At 32.4% G+C, this 18,712-nt stretch overlaps 1 protein-coding gene across 4 annotated transcripts in view; it reads right to left on the bottom strand.

The window, feature by feature from the left end:
* LOC136035609 (PRL-1 phosphatase-like) overlaps nucleotides 1-18,712 on the bottom strand; it is a 99,303-nt gene continuing 80,591 nt past the window's right edge. For all 4 annotated transcript variants that reach the window (XM_065717492.1, XM_065717493.1, XM_065717495.1 and 1 more), the window contains exons 3-5: nucleotides 16,474-16,605; nucleotides 12,349-12,515; nucleotides 1-1,400 (exon numbers count right to left, since the gene is read on the bottom strand). In XM_065717492.1, the coding sequence (XP_065573564.1) occupies nucleotides 1,292-1,400; nucleotides 12,349-12,515; nucleotides 16,474-16,605 (408 nt within the window). In that variant the 3' untranslated portion in view covers nucleotides 1-1,291. The remainder of the gene's footprint in view (nucleotides 1,401-12,348; nucleotides 12,516-16,473; nucleotides 16,606-18,712) is intronic.

The raw sequence follows: 18,712 nt of genomic DNA on the forward strand, positions 1-18,712 counted from the left end.
TGATTTAATCAAGTGTTTATTAATACCAGGTTACAAATTAAAGTTGACAAATCCTTAGCAGTTCCACTAGAGACGAGAGAAAACAACAATAAAATAAAATAATCATTTTTCTGCGTTCTTATTTTAAGTTGCTTAAAGTGGAAAGCGACTTACGACAAAGATTTAGATATCTCATGCATAGTTCATTAAAAATAAAGACATCGACATTTATAACATCGACATCAACATGAACACTACAGGCATCAAAGCTAGGAAGAACAAAAAGATTAGAATATTCACCAATAAGAAAAATTACGTATTGAAACAAAAGAACTAAGTAAAAACGAAATTCAAACCTAAAAACAATTGATATTAAATAGATGAAATCTCAAAATATAGGATAGAAAGACAGGTGAATAAACAGAAATTTCACTAGTTCAAGCCTATGCAAAACATGGAAAAGACCTGTACCACACTATAGTCACGCCTATAGAAAAAAAAGCGGAAAAAGGAAATGGCAAGAAATTGTTTAAACTTCTCTATCAAAGGTCGTATCCAGGATTTTTCGGAGGTCGGGGGAGGGACACAAAAAACTTTAAAAACGCATCAAAATTTGTTTATATGTATTTTTTATATGTTTTTACAAGTAGGACAAAAATTTCGGAAGGTGGTGTGGGAGTTCAAACCCCCCCAACCCCATCCTCTGGATACGGCCTTGCCTCTATCAAAACTAATTCGTTTCAAATTATTGTCTAGTATTTACTATGTCTTTGCGTATTTTGTCAGTTCAGTCATACAGACAAGATAATCCCCTCTTCAAACTTAAAAAAAAATATATGCCTTAGGCTTTCAGTCTATTTGCTCTGAAATAAAGTTTACGATAAGAAGTTGAAAGATGTTCAACTTCTAAGCGTAAAATAAAACGAACTAGATACATAATCTCGTTTTGGCACCTCTTCCGGATATCAGCGGCAGCTCCTGTTCAAATTACGCGAAACTTGACCAATCATCCCATGTTAGTCACGCCCAAGGGGCGGAGACAGTCTAAAGAAACTCCTCGAAATGACCAACATTGCCGCTGACGAGGCCGATCACAGAAGCAGACGAGTCCGCCACGATGCCCACTCTGGGACAGGAGTCTTAATACGTGACTATAATGTGCCAGTGGGTTAGACAAGAATTCGGAAAAAAAAGAAGGAAAATATACACCAAATCCGACCTTAAGCTATATAAACAACATACAAAATTGACCTAACATCCCTTTATATTGGAATTAGCTCTAAAAAAAATAGGGTGGGATGTGAACGCTTATTTACTGGACGCAGCAGAGAGAATGACCATTTTTCGTTTTGAGTCTGGATTTTGGACGGTATTTTTTAAGGTAGCTCAATTGCTTGGAGTTGATAGCCCCGCGACGTTTCCTGAAACAGAAAAATAAAGATTAAATGAATATCAACCATGTCATTTACATTGAGATGGCGTTATTAATCAAAACATTGATGGCGTTAAAGATGGCGTTAATAATGAACACACTTTATTGCGTTTTACCGCCATTTTGAGCAATCTGCGATTTTATCCTTAGAGTACCAAGCATATCAAGATAAAATATCCCCACTGGACCAATATTAGTTCAATTCATACCGAAGATTTTACCAGATTTTTTAGGGCAGCATCACAGTTTCGTCAGTGTTGTCACGTTTAACAGTGCTTTTCATCCTTAAAAATTGATCAGTGACAATATGTTGATTCTGCAACCCAACTACATGTTCAAAGGAAGGTTATGGCTTCTTAGGTTGTTTGATACCATATGTTTTAGCCCTTTTTACTCATTTTTTTTACATATATTTGCTTACTATTATTTTTTTTTAATTTGGCGCCAATCCTACAAAAAAAAACTATATGACAGCAGAGGTAGATCTTTTTCACAACAAATCGAACCAATGATTTTTCTTAATTAATCAAAACAAAAGTATTTTCGAAGACCACACTGCCTTTCCATGACGCGCAAGTAACAGTTCAAATAGGGATAAATCCTTTTATTAAACAGTGAAAAACAATATAAAACAATTCTGGATATTTCGATCACATATACAGTGACAGTCATCAGCAGATATACTGCTGACGTATATCTCAACAGTAGATCTGAAGATGAACGGTCTGTATATGTGATCGAAATATCTAGAATTTTTTCGTTGTTTTTCACTGTATAAAAAAAGGATTTATCCTTATTTGAACTATTTTTTGTAATCAAGATATTTGTAAATTTCCACTTAACCAATTAAACGATCAGATTCGTTTGTCTGATAAACTCATCGGAAAATTACAATTTTCAGACACGAGTGAACCTAATTCAGGTCCCTGGAAAAAAATGTTCTTATTATGACATCCGGGGTGCTTCCAGAAAAGAATTTGAAAAATAATATCAATGTGCTATCTTACCATTTATTTTTGCTATTTTTTTCACATAATTACAATTTTACTAACAGCTATATTTCTTAAATCATTTTTTGGCATTATATACAGGCCTAAATTTTGTCTTTGTCAAAAGAAAGCATGACACAGTTGCCACACCAAAATCAATTCACAAGCCAAAAATAAAAAAAAAACAAGCTTAGCGTATACTTTTTTGAGGACAAGAGAAACAATATTTTGTATCCGTTTCTCCAAACACAAAAATTTCACAAACTCGTTTGTTAGCATCTGGAAAATAACTGACTTTCTGATTTGAAGTCATTCAGAGAAGCCCTTAGCCCTGACAGCATCACATGACTGCTTTCAGGTTAGTGATTCGTTGAGTGTTACAGATTAAATCAGGTTTTTTTTCTACCATGGCTCGTTGTCGTTTTTTAACTGATCGTGGAATGGACCATCCTGAAACATTTTGGCTATACTTCTTATCGCCAAATTTTGCTTAAAGTTCCTGAATTTCAATCTTACGGCATTAAAGGTTTGCCAAAAGTAAAAAGGTTTATAAGCAGATTTCTGATTTTATAGAGGTCAGGATGTCTTAATTTCTTCCCTTGAGAATAAAAATCAAGGGGGAAAACGGCAGTCTCAACTAAACGGAATTGTCACCTTTGTGAAATAAAGCAAACCTTCAGAAATATATTACCTGTCCAAGTGATAAATCATTTTGAAACTTTAAACATTTCAAACAGGGACGTGCCCAAGCCTCCCCTGAAATCCCAAACTATCTCATGTTTCTGGGTACTTCTTATTTAAATTATCAACTAAAATTTGTTCTTCTTATTAGTGCCCAACCCCCCCCCCCGCTCCCCACATAAATTTCACCTCCCAATAAGTAATATTTTTGACTTAATTCTTTTATAGTTTGTGCCGCCGCATGTTGCATATCCACTTTCGTATTGGAAAATCCCTTCTACTATAGGGGGAGGATATCCCTTAATCCTTCCGATTGTCCAAAATGGCTTAAAAACAGAGACGTTTGATATTCTTCGACACAGTGCAAAAAAAAGAAAAAAAAAATCTAAAAAAATCTAAAAAGGCTGGTTTATCTCATAAATCGAAGTGGAAGAGAAACATTGTTAATTACAAAGTATTGCGTCGTATGGATTTCTTCCAATATAGTTCAAGGAACAAGATGATTATATTAGTCAAGACCCACTACCTTTCTTATTGAAAAAAAAGAAGAAAAAAAAGATACAATCAGGGACCCTTTATTTATGTGCAACAAACGTAATGAGAATAGAAATTAGGATATCCATTTCGAAAGACCATATATATATAGAGAGAGGGGGGGGGGGGGGGGGTTCCAACTCGTAAAAACATAACAAAAATGCAAAATAAAATTTGGTTGATGCGTTTTTATAGTTTTTTTGGTACTTACCTCTTATACCCACCATACTCAAGAAGTGAAGTTAGGTAAATCCAAATGAAATGTACCTAAATATGATGAAAATAAAATACTTAGCAGCAAAATTATGGAATCTCGACAGAGGATTATGGAAATCAGCCCCCCCCCCCCAAATGCGTTATATTAAATGGTTTCTTATCTAACCACAATACGTACTAAAATATTTAATTAAAATGTACCTACTATGTAGTGTACATACACTCTCTCACGCTTTTTTATAGATGTAAAAATATTAATAAAATAAAAAAACTTAAAATAAATAATATTAAATTATTAAAAGTTAAAATTAAATTAATATTTAATAAATTAAATATTAAAATAAATAAAAACATTATTTTTGTAAAAGAAAATTTTATTATTATAGTTGAAAAAAAAATTACAGAAAGAAACCGACTCTGTCCTACCAAGAACTTGAGTGTGGTGGGTATAAGAAATAAATACTTTTTTGTAATCCCCACGAACAAAAATCTTGGCTAGGGCCTTGCCATTTTGTTTTTTTTTTTTTTTTTTTTTTTTTTTTTTTTTTTTTTTTTTTTTTTTTTTTTTTACAGTTTTTGGTGATGGTTATATAAATCTTGTTTCTAGTGATCATTTTTATTTATTCATTAACAAACATTATGACATTTATTTATTAGCATTCATATTTTAAATATATTACGATGTTATTATACCTCAGACCAACTTTGTAAGTAAATAATTTTGATGTAAAAAAATTGTAGGCAGCATAAATGTTTCAAATAATTTTTTTTTTTGTAGGTTTTTCAAGATAAAATGAGTTCACAAGTTTTAATATTGGAGGTATTCTGAGGAAAAACATTCATAAATAGCTTTCAGAGCATCACTTAGTATACCCTACGCAGTGGACAACGTAGAAACACGAACTAGTTTTTTTTCCTGTAAACGAAAAGACTTGTCTAAGAGCAGAAAGAACGTTTCTAAGAACGTCTAAGAACGTTTCTATGAACGTAAGTCTGCGCCAGCTAGTCATTCTTTTGTTATCGAACTATTCAATTCAGCATGAAAACGTTACATAACCAGTGGAAGTAATTGTCTTTTTTTACCAATGAAAAATATTAAAAATTGATTCCCCCCCCCCCCCCGAGAATATAATTTGTTTATATAGGCATCAGGAAATGGAGCTTACTGATGCTTTGACCTATAATGTATATAATATAATGTAATATATAATGTATATATAATGTATATATAATAATATACTATAATGTATATATAATAATATACTAGAAAGAATCAAGATCCTTCCCAAAATGTTTTTTCAATTAAACAAGAAACAATTGATGGAATAGGAAAGAAATGAAGTGGAATAAAATGATATGAATGGAACAGGAATTTTATTCCTTCAATTGGAATGAAACAGGAACATTATTTCTTTTTTTCAATCATTTACATTAATTTCCTTTCTTTTTATTCACTCATTTTCATTCATATAACCAAATTTTGTTCTTTCAATAGGAATGAATGAACAAATAGGAATGAAACAGAGGGAATAAAAAAGAAATGAAGTGGAATGACATGATAGGAAAGAAACAGGAATAGCATTTCTTTTTCATTATATCATTTACATTCATACAATTAAATTTCGTTTCTTAAATAGGAATGAATGAAAAAATGAAACAGAAGGAATAGGAAAGAAATGAAGTAGAATGGATGATAACTATGAAACGGGAATATCATTTCTTTATCATTCAATTATTTTTCATTCAAACAATAAAATTTCGTTCCTCCAATTGGAATGAAAGACAAAAATGAAAAAGGAATTTTATTTCTTTTTATTCATTCAATTTCATTCATATAATCAAATTTTGTTCCTTCAATAGGAATGAATGAAACAATAGGAATAAAACAGAGGGAATAGGAAAGAAAAGAAGTAGAATGATATTATAAGAATGAAACAGGAATTCCATTTCGTATTCATACATTTCTTTCATTTTCGTTCCTTCAATAGGAATGAAACAATCCCTTTTCTTGAGTCAACAACTTTTCGTTCTTTTTATTTGCTTATTATTTCTCACAAACGAGTCCGTTAGGTTTTAAAAAGATCCGAATAATACGTATCTCCAAAAATTGTATTTTCTTGTATAATTGAGTACCACTTTCCTTGGTACTATAACGACAAAAAGTATTTTTCTTTTTATTCTCATTTTTATTATTTTTTTTTTTTGAAAAGCTAATTCATAATGCCGCGTAATTCCATGTCCTCCAGTAGCTGATCGAACCCCGGATTCCGTATTGCCAAGCGAGATCAATCCACTTTGCTAAGACATGGTTTGTCCAAATTTTAAATCAGTTTTTTTTTTCTGTCCAGCTGAGGATTGATAGTAGAGCTTCCTGATTACCTTGACTTGCTCATTCTGTTTGCTCTAAATCCTAAAATTTTAGTTAAATTAGTTTAAATTATTTAATCGGAATTATTTAGAAGTTACAATAAAATATTAAAAATAGTTTCAATATATAAAATAATTAATTATTAATTAAAAAACAATAATAAAAATTATTTAAATTATTTAAAAGTCGTATTAAATTAGTTTTAATTATCCAATTAACTAACTTTAATTTAATTAGTTTAATTAAATTAAAATGTACATAGATATTGATTTAAAATTAGATTTTGAGTTAAATTCTTAAATTTGCTCTAAATTCAAGAAAAGTTGAAATAAATTGATCCTTGGTGCTGCCTCTAGCTATCTCCAGGATTTAATCAAGCCTTATTATGAATAGATTAGCTAATTCTCGCTGTGAATGAGCCTCAATATATCCACCAAGAAATGAAATAAAAGATAGATAGCTATCCAAATCTAAAAGATACTGTCATTCAGTGAATCCAGCAGAAAACCAATTGTTTATTACAATGTACTGCGTCGCAAAGACTTCTTCCTAAATGGGTCAAGGAACAAACGAATAAATCCCTATTATTTTGACATGACAATCACGCTCTACTACGCCACATAATAGCAAACCATCGTCTAGGGATACGGAAATAACTTTTTTATGTAATTACGCAATCTATAATCATATAAAAAAAAATTATAAAAGCAAAAATAAATAAATCAGTGTACACTCGATTGTGGGGCTCGGAGAAAAATTATTATGACCCCCCCCCCCGCATCACCACAAAATTTAAAGTCGTCTTACACCCCCCCCCCCCCGAAAAAAAATCCATTGAATTTTCAATTTGCCCTCCCCCCATCCGTCAGATAAAGCAAGATAGACTCCAGGGGTGCAAACTGAGGGGATGGAGCAGAAGTTGGCCGATTGCCCCCCTAGGGCAGAAGTTCAGTGATTGTTAAACATGGCTAGGGAATTCACACATAAAGCTGTTGTTTTTGGAGATTAAAAGAAAAATACTAACGCTTTGTTATCGTGATTTATCTACTTATAAACAAGATAATGATGATAAAGTAAATCATGAAAATAATGATATTGATGATAAGCAAAATAAATTATTAAAATAATAATGATGATAAACAAAAAAAAACATCTAGTATAGAGCCTTGATCAGCAGGACTTCGGAAACTCAGAAACTTCGGGTAATGATCAGAATAGGCAGTATTTTTATTCAAAGAGGCTATAAAAAAAAATTGAAAAACATATCAAAAATTATTTATATACATTTTCGTTATGTTTTTACGAGTCGGATAGAAATTCGGGAGGGGGGGTCACACCTAGGTCCCCCTGGATAATTCCTGGCAGCGAACTGTCTGAAAATCGCTAAGAACTTGTGCAACCGTAAGATTAGGAGAGTAGAGAGGGGAGGGGGTGATTTCTTCTATATTCTGACCTATGGAACAAATGACCAAGACCATAAGCTCTGAGCTTTAGTATTTAATATAGAACTTTTTCTTTGTAAAAAACTTATTGAAGAAATGAATATGATTACAGATATGTCTTCCACGTCTTCCATAATGTGAAGATTTCTGCAAAGGGCAACTTTCTGCAGACTGCCCTTTCTGCAAAGGGCATCTAACTTTCCTGATCTTCTCATCTATCTTCTACAATTTCAGGTATGAAGGCTTTAGTTTGTTGTCAAAAGTGTTAAAATGATGAAGAAACAAATTTAAAAGCTATTTTCAAGTATACCAAATGCATAGAATATTGAAGAGAATGTTCCAAAAAGAAAGTTGAAACTAAGTTGTACTAACATAGAGTTGTACTAAGTTGTACAAGTAAGACTAAGTTGAAACCCTGGATTGCGGATCTTTTACGATTTTCTATGAACAAATTCACTGAAGGCCCATTCGTAATCCGACTTTACTAGTGCTGAAATTTAGCTGGAACTAATTTGAGCCAATCAGAATTTTCATACTATTTTTTGATTGGCTGAAAAAATTCTGATTGGCTCGAATTAGCACTATAATTGTTGTTAAAATCTCATTTTGAAGTGATCCTAAGGGAGGACTAGGAGGTGTGTGCCCTTGATTACGTGTGATTATAAGCATGAGCATCATAGAAATAGATGGGAAAATTATGTCCAGCAATTCTGTTTGAACAGCTTTGGAGGGGTTCATAAAATAGGATAAACCCAAAACTAAAATAAATTACTTGATTCCAAAGTAAACGACAAAGAAATCCCAACCATCTTGTGCGTCCTGAAAAGAATTTACAACGACCCCCCCCCCCCGATTTGTGTTCATGAATTCGCTGCACCAGATACTTCTTAGTATTTCAGGTGCCACTAGTCGAAATGTAAAACTATTTCCTAATAAAGAACTGTTATGTTTTTACTATTACATAGGGGGAAAAATATTGAATTCTCGGCAAGAAGATGGTATTTGCCTTGGGGTTTTCAACATGTCATACAACCTCGCTCTTTGAAAGAAAGAAAAAAGAATATACTCAAGAGGAAAGTGAATTACTAAAGAACTTATGGAGAAATAGATCCCCAGTTGAATACTAGGTCACAGAACTTGGAAGAATAAAATAAAATAAAAAAAACGAAAAAAAACAACAATACATTCAAGTGGAAAGTCAATTGCCTAAGAACTCATGGAGGAATAGATCTGCAGTCAAATGCTAGGTCACAGGACTTGGATAAATAAAATGAAAAAAAAGAAGAAAATAATAAATAAAAAGAAAAATAACAACGAATGAACTCAATTGGAAAGAGAATTGCCTAAGAAAACATGGACAAATAAATCTTCAGTCACATACTAGGTCATAGGATTTGGGAAAATAGAAAGAGAAAAAGAAAATACATTTAGATGGAAAATGAATTACCATAAAACCCATGAAGAAATAAATCCTAGTCACAAGCTAGGTTACAGAACTTGGGAAGATGAAAGACAATGAAAAAAAAGAATAAACTCAAGTGGAAAGTCAATTTCCAAAGAACTCATGCAGAATTAGATCCAAAGTCGCATGCTAGGTCACAGGAATTGGGAAAATAAAATAAAAAAAGAAAAAAAAAATCAAGTAGAAAATGAATTACCAAAGAACTCATGAAAAATAGATTCTAGTCACAAGCTAGGCCACAGAACATGAGAAAATAAAATTAAAAAAAAATAAAAAAGGAAAAAGGAAAAAGAGGATAAACTCAAGTGGAAAGTCAATTGCCTACGAACTCATGGAGAAATAGATCCACGGTCGCATGCTAGGTCACAGGACTTGGGAAAATTAGAATAAAAACAAAAAAAAGGAAATAATAAATACGAGGAAAAAAAGCGAATAAACTCAAGTTGAAGGTAAGTTGCCGAAGAAATCATGAAGAAATAGATCCTCATTCACATGCTATGCCACAGGACTAGGTTAAATAAAACAAAAACAAAATAAGAGAACAACAAATAAAAAGTAAAAAAAAACGAATGAACTCAAGTGGACAGAGAATTGCCAAACAAATCACGGACAAATAGATCCTCAGTCACATGCTAGGTCACAGGACTTGGGAAACAGGCCAATAAAAACAGTTGGTTCAGCCAAGTTTTTCCAAGAACTTTGATTTGAATTCTTTCCATTAGTGTGTAAACACGAAGAATTTCTGGAATAGTTTCTGAAGATTTTAAAGAATAAAAATGAAGATTATTTTCTGTTTTAGTAAATTAAATCAATAAAATTAACTTAATACGATTTTTAAATAATTATTAACATTGTTTTTTTATTGTTTTATAATAATACTTGATGATTTTATTAAATTAATTATTTTTTGTCCGAGGAATCAATATAACACAATGTGGAAGAGCTCATATGGCACTTGTGACGAGGCCAGAAGAGCTAAGAGCCAAGAGCTCATATGGTATGAGCTCATAAAATTCTAAGAATCAATAGATTCATTTAAAAGGAAAATCAGAGGCTTAATGCCGGTCGGGATTTAAAATAAGAGCTCTGAGTCACGATGCCCTTCTAAATATCAAAATTCATTAAGATCCGATCACTCACTCGTAAGTTATAAATACCTCATTTTTTCTCTCCCTTTAGCCCCCCCCCCCCCCAGATGGTCGAATCTGCGAAAACGACTTTATATAGTCAATTTGTGCAGAATTTGTGTAAATTTGTGTAAATTTGTCAAATTGTCAATTTTGTCAATTTGTGTAAAAATGAAGATTATTTTCTGTCTCAGTAAATTAAATAAATAAAATTAACTTAATACGACTTTTAAATAATTATTAACATTATTTTTTATTGTTTTATAATAATACTTGGTAATTTTATTAAATTAATTATTTTTTGTCCGAGGAATCAAAAAAAAGAATAAATCAAAGCCAAAGCTCTGTAAATCACTGGCGGATAATTTGAAACTTTGTACTTTGAATAGATTAGGCAATACAGTGTAATTAGCTTAAAACAGGTTGTCAAAAAGGGTCAAGGACACCCACAGAGCAAAGGAGTCAATTTTAACTTGTGAGGGGGGAACTGGATTTTTGTACGGTATATTTTTCCTTTTGTTTAGTAAGAAAGCTCCATCTCTTCGCTTCGTCAACAAAGTTAGGTTAACATCTTTTTCCAGTTTGATATTTTTTAGATATTTTCTAACGTATCCTGACCATCCTTTGGATTTGTTTTCTATGTTTGTATTTTTTTTTTCTTTGGATTTGGATCTATTTATACATGTTTTCTTAGGCAATTCTCTTTCCAATTGAGTTCATTCGTTTTTATTTTTATTTTTTATTTTCTTCTTTTTTTTTATAAATTTTTTAGATAATTTTTTCTAACGTATCCTGACCATCCTTTGGATTTGTTTTCTATGTTTGGATTTTTTTTCTTTGGATTTGGATCTATTTCTCCATGTCTTCTTAGACAATTCTCTTTCCAATTGAGTTCATTCGTTTTTATTTTTATTTTTTATTTTCTTCTTTTTTTTTGTTTTAATATTTTTTAGATAATTTTTTCTAACGTATCCTGACCATCCTTTGGATTTGTTTTCTATGTTTGGATTTTTTTTTCTTAGGATTTGGATCTAATTTTACATGTTTTTTAGGCAATTCTCTTTCCAATTGAGCTCATTAGTTTTAATTTTTATTTATTATTTTCTTCTTTTTTTAACAAAAATGCGATAAAGGATAAGAATAAGAGTTTTTATTGATGAAGGGCCACAGCTTACACACGCACACACACACACGCATATATATATATATATATATATATATATATATATATATATATATATATATATAATATATATATATATATATATATATATATATATATATATACATATATATATATACATATATATATATATACATATATATATATACATATATATATATATATATATATATATATATATATATATATATATATATATATATATATATATATATATATATATATATATATATATATATATATATATATATATATATATATATATATATATATATATATATATATACATAATCATGAAAAAAATTCATATAGTAATTTGCACCAGAAAAAAACAAAAAAAAACGCTAAATCAAACAGTTCGTGATAACGAACTATAGTAAGGAACGACCCGGTTTTTTAATTGTTTTCAAAAGTTGTGACAAAGAGTCAAACTTTAGCGTAAAGAGCGGGGCGTTGAGGAGGCGGCAACCCCTTTAATATACGGAATAATTTCTGTTCGTTTTCAGTTTTAATGTCGCTCCTTACTTGCAGTTAAAAAAAACTTGTTTTTTCACAAAAAATACAAAAAACTTGTTATTTCGTATATAAAAGGGGTTGTCCCCTCCTCAACACCCCGCTCTTTACTCTAAAGTTTGACTCTTTGTCACAACTCTAGTTTTGAAAACAATTAAAAAACTTTAGCCTAAAGAGCAAGGCGTTGAGGAGGGGACAAGCCCTTTAATATACGGATTAATTTCTGTTCGTTTTAAGTTTTAATGTCGCTCCTTACTTGCAGTTAAAAAAAACCTTGTTTTTTTTAATTTAATCTGTATACTGGCCGATCAGTCTTAATAAGAAATCAGTGAGTATTCAGCATGAAGTAGATTACTTAGAATCATTAATCTCTGGTAGAATATTTTCGCTAAATTTGTGTAGAAATTAATTTTGTGACTTACTGTCTAATAAGTTCAACAGCATCTTCATATTTCATACCAAGTTCAACTAAGGCAATTGCAACTAATACAGGAGCTCGTCCAAGACCAGCAACACAATGCACAGCAACACAACTCTTGGGGTCTGTAGAAAAACGCTTACGGAGCAGTTCAAGCCATTCCTCGACAATCTAGAGCAAAGATTTAATAGTCAGTTCAATAATTAATCATAATGATAAAACTGTAATTTGACTGGTATTTGACAAATTCTATTTAATGGAATTTGATAATAGCGCCATCATATTTCAAACATTCGAAAACCAGATAGCAATCGTTTCAATTCCCTACATCCAAAAACTGTATTTTTTTTTCAAGAGGAATCCGTGTTTGTTTTTTTGAAAATAATTGTATTAGAATGGAGACCATTTGGTATCAGAAAAGGGATCACTAGAACGGCATACAACTGGCATAACGAATCCCTATCCCTATATGAATCCTATCCCTCTCGTAAGATTGTGATATAAAGTTGAAGTTCCGATCTTTTAGACTTGTCCATTTACTGAACTCAGAGCCGTTCCTAGCGTTAGTGGTACCCCGGAAAAATTAACAAACGCGCCCCCTCCGACTGAAATATATCCCCCTCTGAACAGCTCTAAGTGCACTTATAGTTCTCCCAAAACAAACATGATATGAAGTCAAACTTTTGATCGTACTGCCCTTCTGTTAGAGTATTCATTGCTGAAGTTGAGCTAAAAAAAAAATCAATCAGATTCAAAATTTATTTCTCCCAAAAACAAGAGCTAAGAGCTCATAAGGCACTTGTGACGAAGCCGGAAGAGCCAAGAACTCATATGGCATGAGCTCTAGAAAAAATCTAAGAATCAATAGATTGATTTAAAAGGAAAATCAGAGGCTTAATGCCGGTCGGGATTTAACGTAGGAGTTGAGTCACGAGGTCCTTCTAAATATCAAAATTCATTAAGATCCGATCACCCATTCATAAGTTAAAAATATCTCTAATTTTTCCTCTCCCTTTAGACCCCCAGATGGTTAAATCGAAGAAAATGACTTTATCAAGTCAATTTGTGCAGCTCCAGATTCATTTGTTCAAATTGAAGAATGCAATAAAAGCAATAAAAAATCAGTTTCAAATTGAAGATTTCCAGTTTCATTGAAGGAGTGAATCTACATCACTAAATGACAAGCTCAAACGGAATGATGAAAAATATTTTCTCTCATAGAGCATTAAAAATAAAATACTAAAAAAGTCGTAAGATAATTTCGTTCTTAAATCCATCCTATGCAAATAAGGGAACAGCCTAAATTTACAGAACAAAAAACTCATTTTTATTTCTTTTTTAACTTCAATTACAGTTAATTTCAGGTTTTGAATTAATTTAAGAAGCATTAAGAATATTAAACAAGAGCTCATATGGTAGTTGTGACAAATTCGGAAGAGCCAAGAGCTCATATGGTATGAGCTCTAGCAAAAATCTAAAAAAAATTCATTTAAAAGGAAAATCAGAGGCCTGATGCCGGCTTAAAATCAGAGCCTTAAAATCAGAGTCGCGAGGTCCTTCTAAATATCAAATTCATTTCGATCCAATCACCAACTCGTAAGTTAAAAATACCTCAATTTTTCTAATTTTTCCTCTCCCTTCAGCCCCCCAGATTGTCAAATCGGAGAAAATGACTTTATCAAGTCAATTTGTGCAGCTCCCTGACACGCATACCAATTTTCATCGTCCTAGCACCAAACTCGCCAAAGCACTAAACCCTACCCCCTAACTACCTCAAAGAGAGCAGATCCAGTCCGGTTACGTCAATAACGTATCTATGACCTTTGCTTATTCTACCCACCAAGTTTCATCCCGATCTCTCCACTCTGAGCGTTTTCCAAGATTTCCGGTTTTCCCTTCAACTCCCCCCAATGTCAACAGATCTGGTCGGGATTGGAAATAAGAGCTCTGAGACATGAATTTCAGCTCTCCCCAATGTCATCTGATCTGGTCGGAATTTAAAATAAGAGTACTGAAGCTCAAGGCCCTTCTAAATATGAAATTTCATTAAGATCTGATCACCCGTTCGTAAGTTACAAACAACTCATTTTTTTCTAATTTTCTGAATTTCCCCCTCCCCCGGCCTAATTCTCCCACAGAGAGTGGGTCTGGTCCGGTTATGTCAGTCACGTATCTTGGACTTGTGCTTATTCTTCCCACCAAGTTTCATCCTGATCTCTCCGCTTTAAGCGTTTTCCAAAATTTCCAGTCCCCCCCCCCATGAAACTGGATGGTCGGGATTTAAAATAAGAGATCTGAGTTACGTGGTTTTTCTAAATATGAAATTTCATTAAGGTCTGATCATTCCTTCGTAAGTTAAAAATACCTCATTTTTTCTAATTTTTCAGAATTAACCCTCCCCCCAATTACTCCAATGAGAGCAGATCCGTTCTGGTTATGTCAATCACGTATCCAGGACTTTTTGGTGCTCACTTTTCCCATCAAGTTTCATCCCGATCTATCCACTCTAAGCGTTTTCCAAGATTTTAGGTTTCCCCCTCCAGCCCCTCCTAATATCACCAGGTCCAGTCGGAAACTCTGAGACACGATATGCTTCTAAATATCAAACTTCATTAAGATCCGATCACCCGTTCGTAAGTTAAAAATACCTCATTTTTTCTAATTTTTCCGAATTTACCGTCCCCCCACTCCCCCAAGATGGTCGAATCGGAGAAATGACAATTTCCAATTCCATACGTTCTGGTTCCTAATACGCCTGTCAAATTTCATCGTCCTAGCTTATCTAGAAGTGCCTAAACTAGCAAACCCGTTACCGATAGACAGACAGACCGACAGAATTTGCGATCGCTATATGTCACTTGGTAGATGACAAGTGCCATAAAAAACCTGATATGAAGTCAAAATTTTGGTCATACTGCCCTTCTGTCAGAGCATTCATTGCTGAAGTTGAGTTAAAAAAAAAGTTAATCAGATTTAAAATTGACTTATCCCAAAAAACATGATATGAAGTCAAATTTTTGATCGCACTTCCCTTCTGTTAAGAGTATTCATTGCTGAAGCTGAGCTAAAAAAAAGGTCAAAACATAACTTAAAAAACATGGGATGATGATGGTGCTACAGCTCACCCTCATAGATATGAGCATTTTGTTCCTTTTAAAGTATTATATTATAATCATTTCATAAAATAAACTTTATTTATACTTTCGGTCCATTTTTAACATCATACTCAGAGCTATCCTAATATGAAGTGGTTCTATAAACTTTGCAAATGTGGACTTGAAATGATTTTTAATGTGCCTTCAATTTTCGAAGACTTTCCGCTACCCGAATAAGTAGCAGACTTTCAACTCAATCCCACTTTTAATTTCCAATCCTAGTCTCTAGGGCTATAGTGAAAAAAAAAGTTTGAGATGGATAGGCCAAGTTCTGAAGATGAAGGATGACAGATTGCCAAAGATCGTCCTTGTCTAGGGCCAAACGAAAAGCAGGTCGTAACGATAGATTTAAGAAAGACAGAAACTTTCATGCACAGCAAGGCCGTCTCAAACGAAAGTAAGGCAAAAGCCAGGGAAGGGGGTTTGACCCCCCCCCCCCCAAAAAAAAAAAAGACCGTCCGACTCGTAAAAAAGTGACGAAAATGAACATAAAAACATTATTCATATATTTTTTAGTTTTTTTAACCCCCTCCCCCCCCCCCCGAGAAAAATTCCCCTTAAAAACTCCTGGATTCGATCTTGGAAGAAAGGTTAAGATGGTTAGGCCATGTTTTATGGATTAAGGATGGCATAATGCCAAAGCTTGTGCTTTGTTGGCCATCCATAAGGACTAAACGAAAAGCAGGTCATAAAATTTGAGCTTCATGGGAGGAGGTAAAGATTGGAGCTCTAAAAATGGGGTGCAAAAGAAACAACCGTAGCTGTGTTGGTCTTGATCGGCTTGGGGTTGCAGCAAGTTTTAAGCAATAGTAGTATGTACAGAAAACCAATGGGTATGATTTTAGAGAAAATAAATATAAACGTATAAATTTGTTTGTGTCTCTTGCGTATCCGATCGCTGAGCATTCCTTTTAGGATTAAGTTAAGCACCGCTTGGAAAAGCTATGCTTTCAGATATTTAAGTTTGTACTTACGTCGTTCGGGGGGTAGCTACCATCTTCAAAAACAAGGTCAGTGACAGTAATTCCGTTCCTCTTCAGTTCATCAACCTTGTATGATGGCTCGCAAACTCTAACGACGTCCTTGACATCGTGCTTTTTCAGCTCCTAAAAACAATATTATAAATTCAATTATTCAGTTGTGGGTTACTTTGCCAATGAGAAAACAGAACAAGGTTAAACTAAATGAAAATGAATGCATCGTCGCAGTTGGCTAGCTGCACAACTTCGCACTGTTATACAAAAAAGGTGCTCAGTTCACTTTTTTCCGAAAATTACAAGAAATCAAAGCTGAAAATTATTTTTATTCAAAAAAGTATATTTGAAATACTATTAACAACAAAATATATTTTAACAACAAATAATTTTTTTAGTAGTAAAATTAATAAAACAAAAGATAGGTTAATAAATAAAATTAAATAATAATTTATAAATTCAAGGATTCGAACACTTTAATTAAAATTCATTCAAATACTAACTAATTCATTTATAAATTGATTGATTATAATTGCATAAGTATATAAAACATATTAAATAACGTTTGATAAAAAAATATATATTTTTTTAATATTACTTGCTGCGACCCAGCAAGTCTCCAGCAGCTTCTCTGTAGCGCAGGCATTTGTAATGGTTGTGGTTGATGAAATGGATTATTTACTGTGAATTTTTGCCACAAATAAACTAAACTAACAGTTTTTAATGTACTATAGCGAACAAGCCAAAGAAGTAAAGTTAGGTTAATCCTAATGAAATATACGAAAATATGATGAAAATATAATACTTTAGTAACAAAATTATGGAAACTACAACAGAGAATTATGGAATGCAGGCCACCTAGAATGCATTATAATAAATACCTAGCCAAACCACCTCTATATGTAAAATACTTAATTAAAATATACCTCCATAGATACCGTGGGTTTATCTCGCTCAGGCTAAACTGATTATTTCCGAGTGGACACAGAAAACCAGGTTGATTTTTCTTCTAACGATAATTTCGTCAGGACCTGTGCCTGTCATTATCAGGTTAATTCAAAATTCTTGCCAGAAATAATTTCGACAGTTACAGGTCCTGTCGAAATTATCGTTAGAAGAAAAATCAATCACCTGACATCCATAGCTTAGGTAAGCTTATTACCTTCTATCATCATTAAAATATATATATATATATATATATATATATATATATATATATATATATATATATATATATATATATATATATATATATATATATTTGTTGGTGTTGTGCTGAGGACGGCCCTTGGACATAGGGTCGAAATATCCACCGAATTGAATTCCACTCTCTTGAGAAAAAAAAATCCCCTATTGTTTCAAAGTGTGCTTGTTTATTATGGAAAGGCAGTGTGGTCTTCGTCGCTATTTACCGATTTCGTTACATATCAAGAACAAAGGGCGGTGCTTAACACGTGAGTACCCTTTTAAAAATAGCATTAAAATACCATTAGAAAGTACTTATATATTTCAAGTATATTTCTTAGAAATTTGTCAACTAATAGTTTCTCAACTCAATCTCGCTGCTAAACTCAAACCATTTATTCCGTTTTAAAATTTCTAAGAATAATACACAAATAGAAAAGGACATTGATAAATCAAATTTCTAGGAAACCCTTTAATAGCATCATTAAAAAGCTGAATGACATGCAGCCTCAAAAAACGTCCTAATAACACAGTGAACTTGACCAGAAAAGATATATCAGCCAAATCACCTAAAGCCAGAATTACATCAACGACCCTTTAGTGGTATCTCAAGCCCCAGTAAACTTGGCCCGTTAAATTCACTGTCATTGCCAAAAACAAATCTAGCTACATGGCCATGATTTAATAAAAATTCACCGAACAACTTTCTCGAGAATTTATTGAAAATTGATTATATTTCAATCAAATAGATATGGATTTAATTTCAAAGAGACAAGTTTAAAATCTAGATAGTAAAGATTCGTAAGCTAAAATACGATATCTCTAATCTGTTTTAATCTCAAATTCCATCTAATTCATCTCCATGTAATCCCCGCTAAAGACACATTTCAATAACTTCAAATTTTTGGACAGATTGAAAGCCTTCTTATTTTCTCCTAAGGCTCATTGTTCCTGCCATGGATTTCAATGATATATGTATTTTTTCCTTTCTTTGCAAGTTACAGCTATAGGCTTGTCGCAAAATCGCATGTTTGACAGGAAATATAGACCTTAT

The sequence above is a fragment of the Artemia franciscana genome, chromosome 14 (genome assembly GCF_032884065.1).
Source record: "Artemia franciscana chromosome 14, ASM3288406v1, whole genome shotgun sequence".
In the NCBI taxonomy this organism is placed as follows: domain Eukaryota; kingdom Metazoa; phylum Arthropoda; class Branchiopoda; order Anostraca; family Artemiidae; genus Artemia; species Artemia franciscana.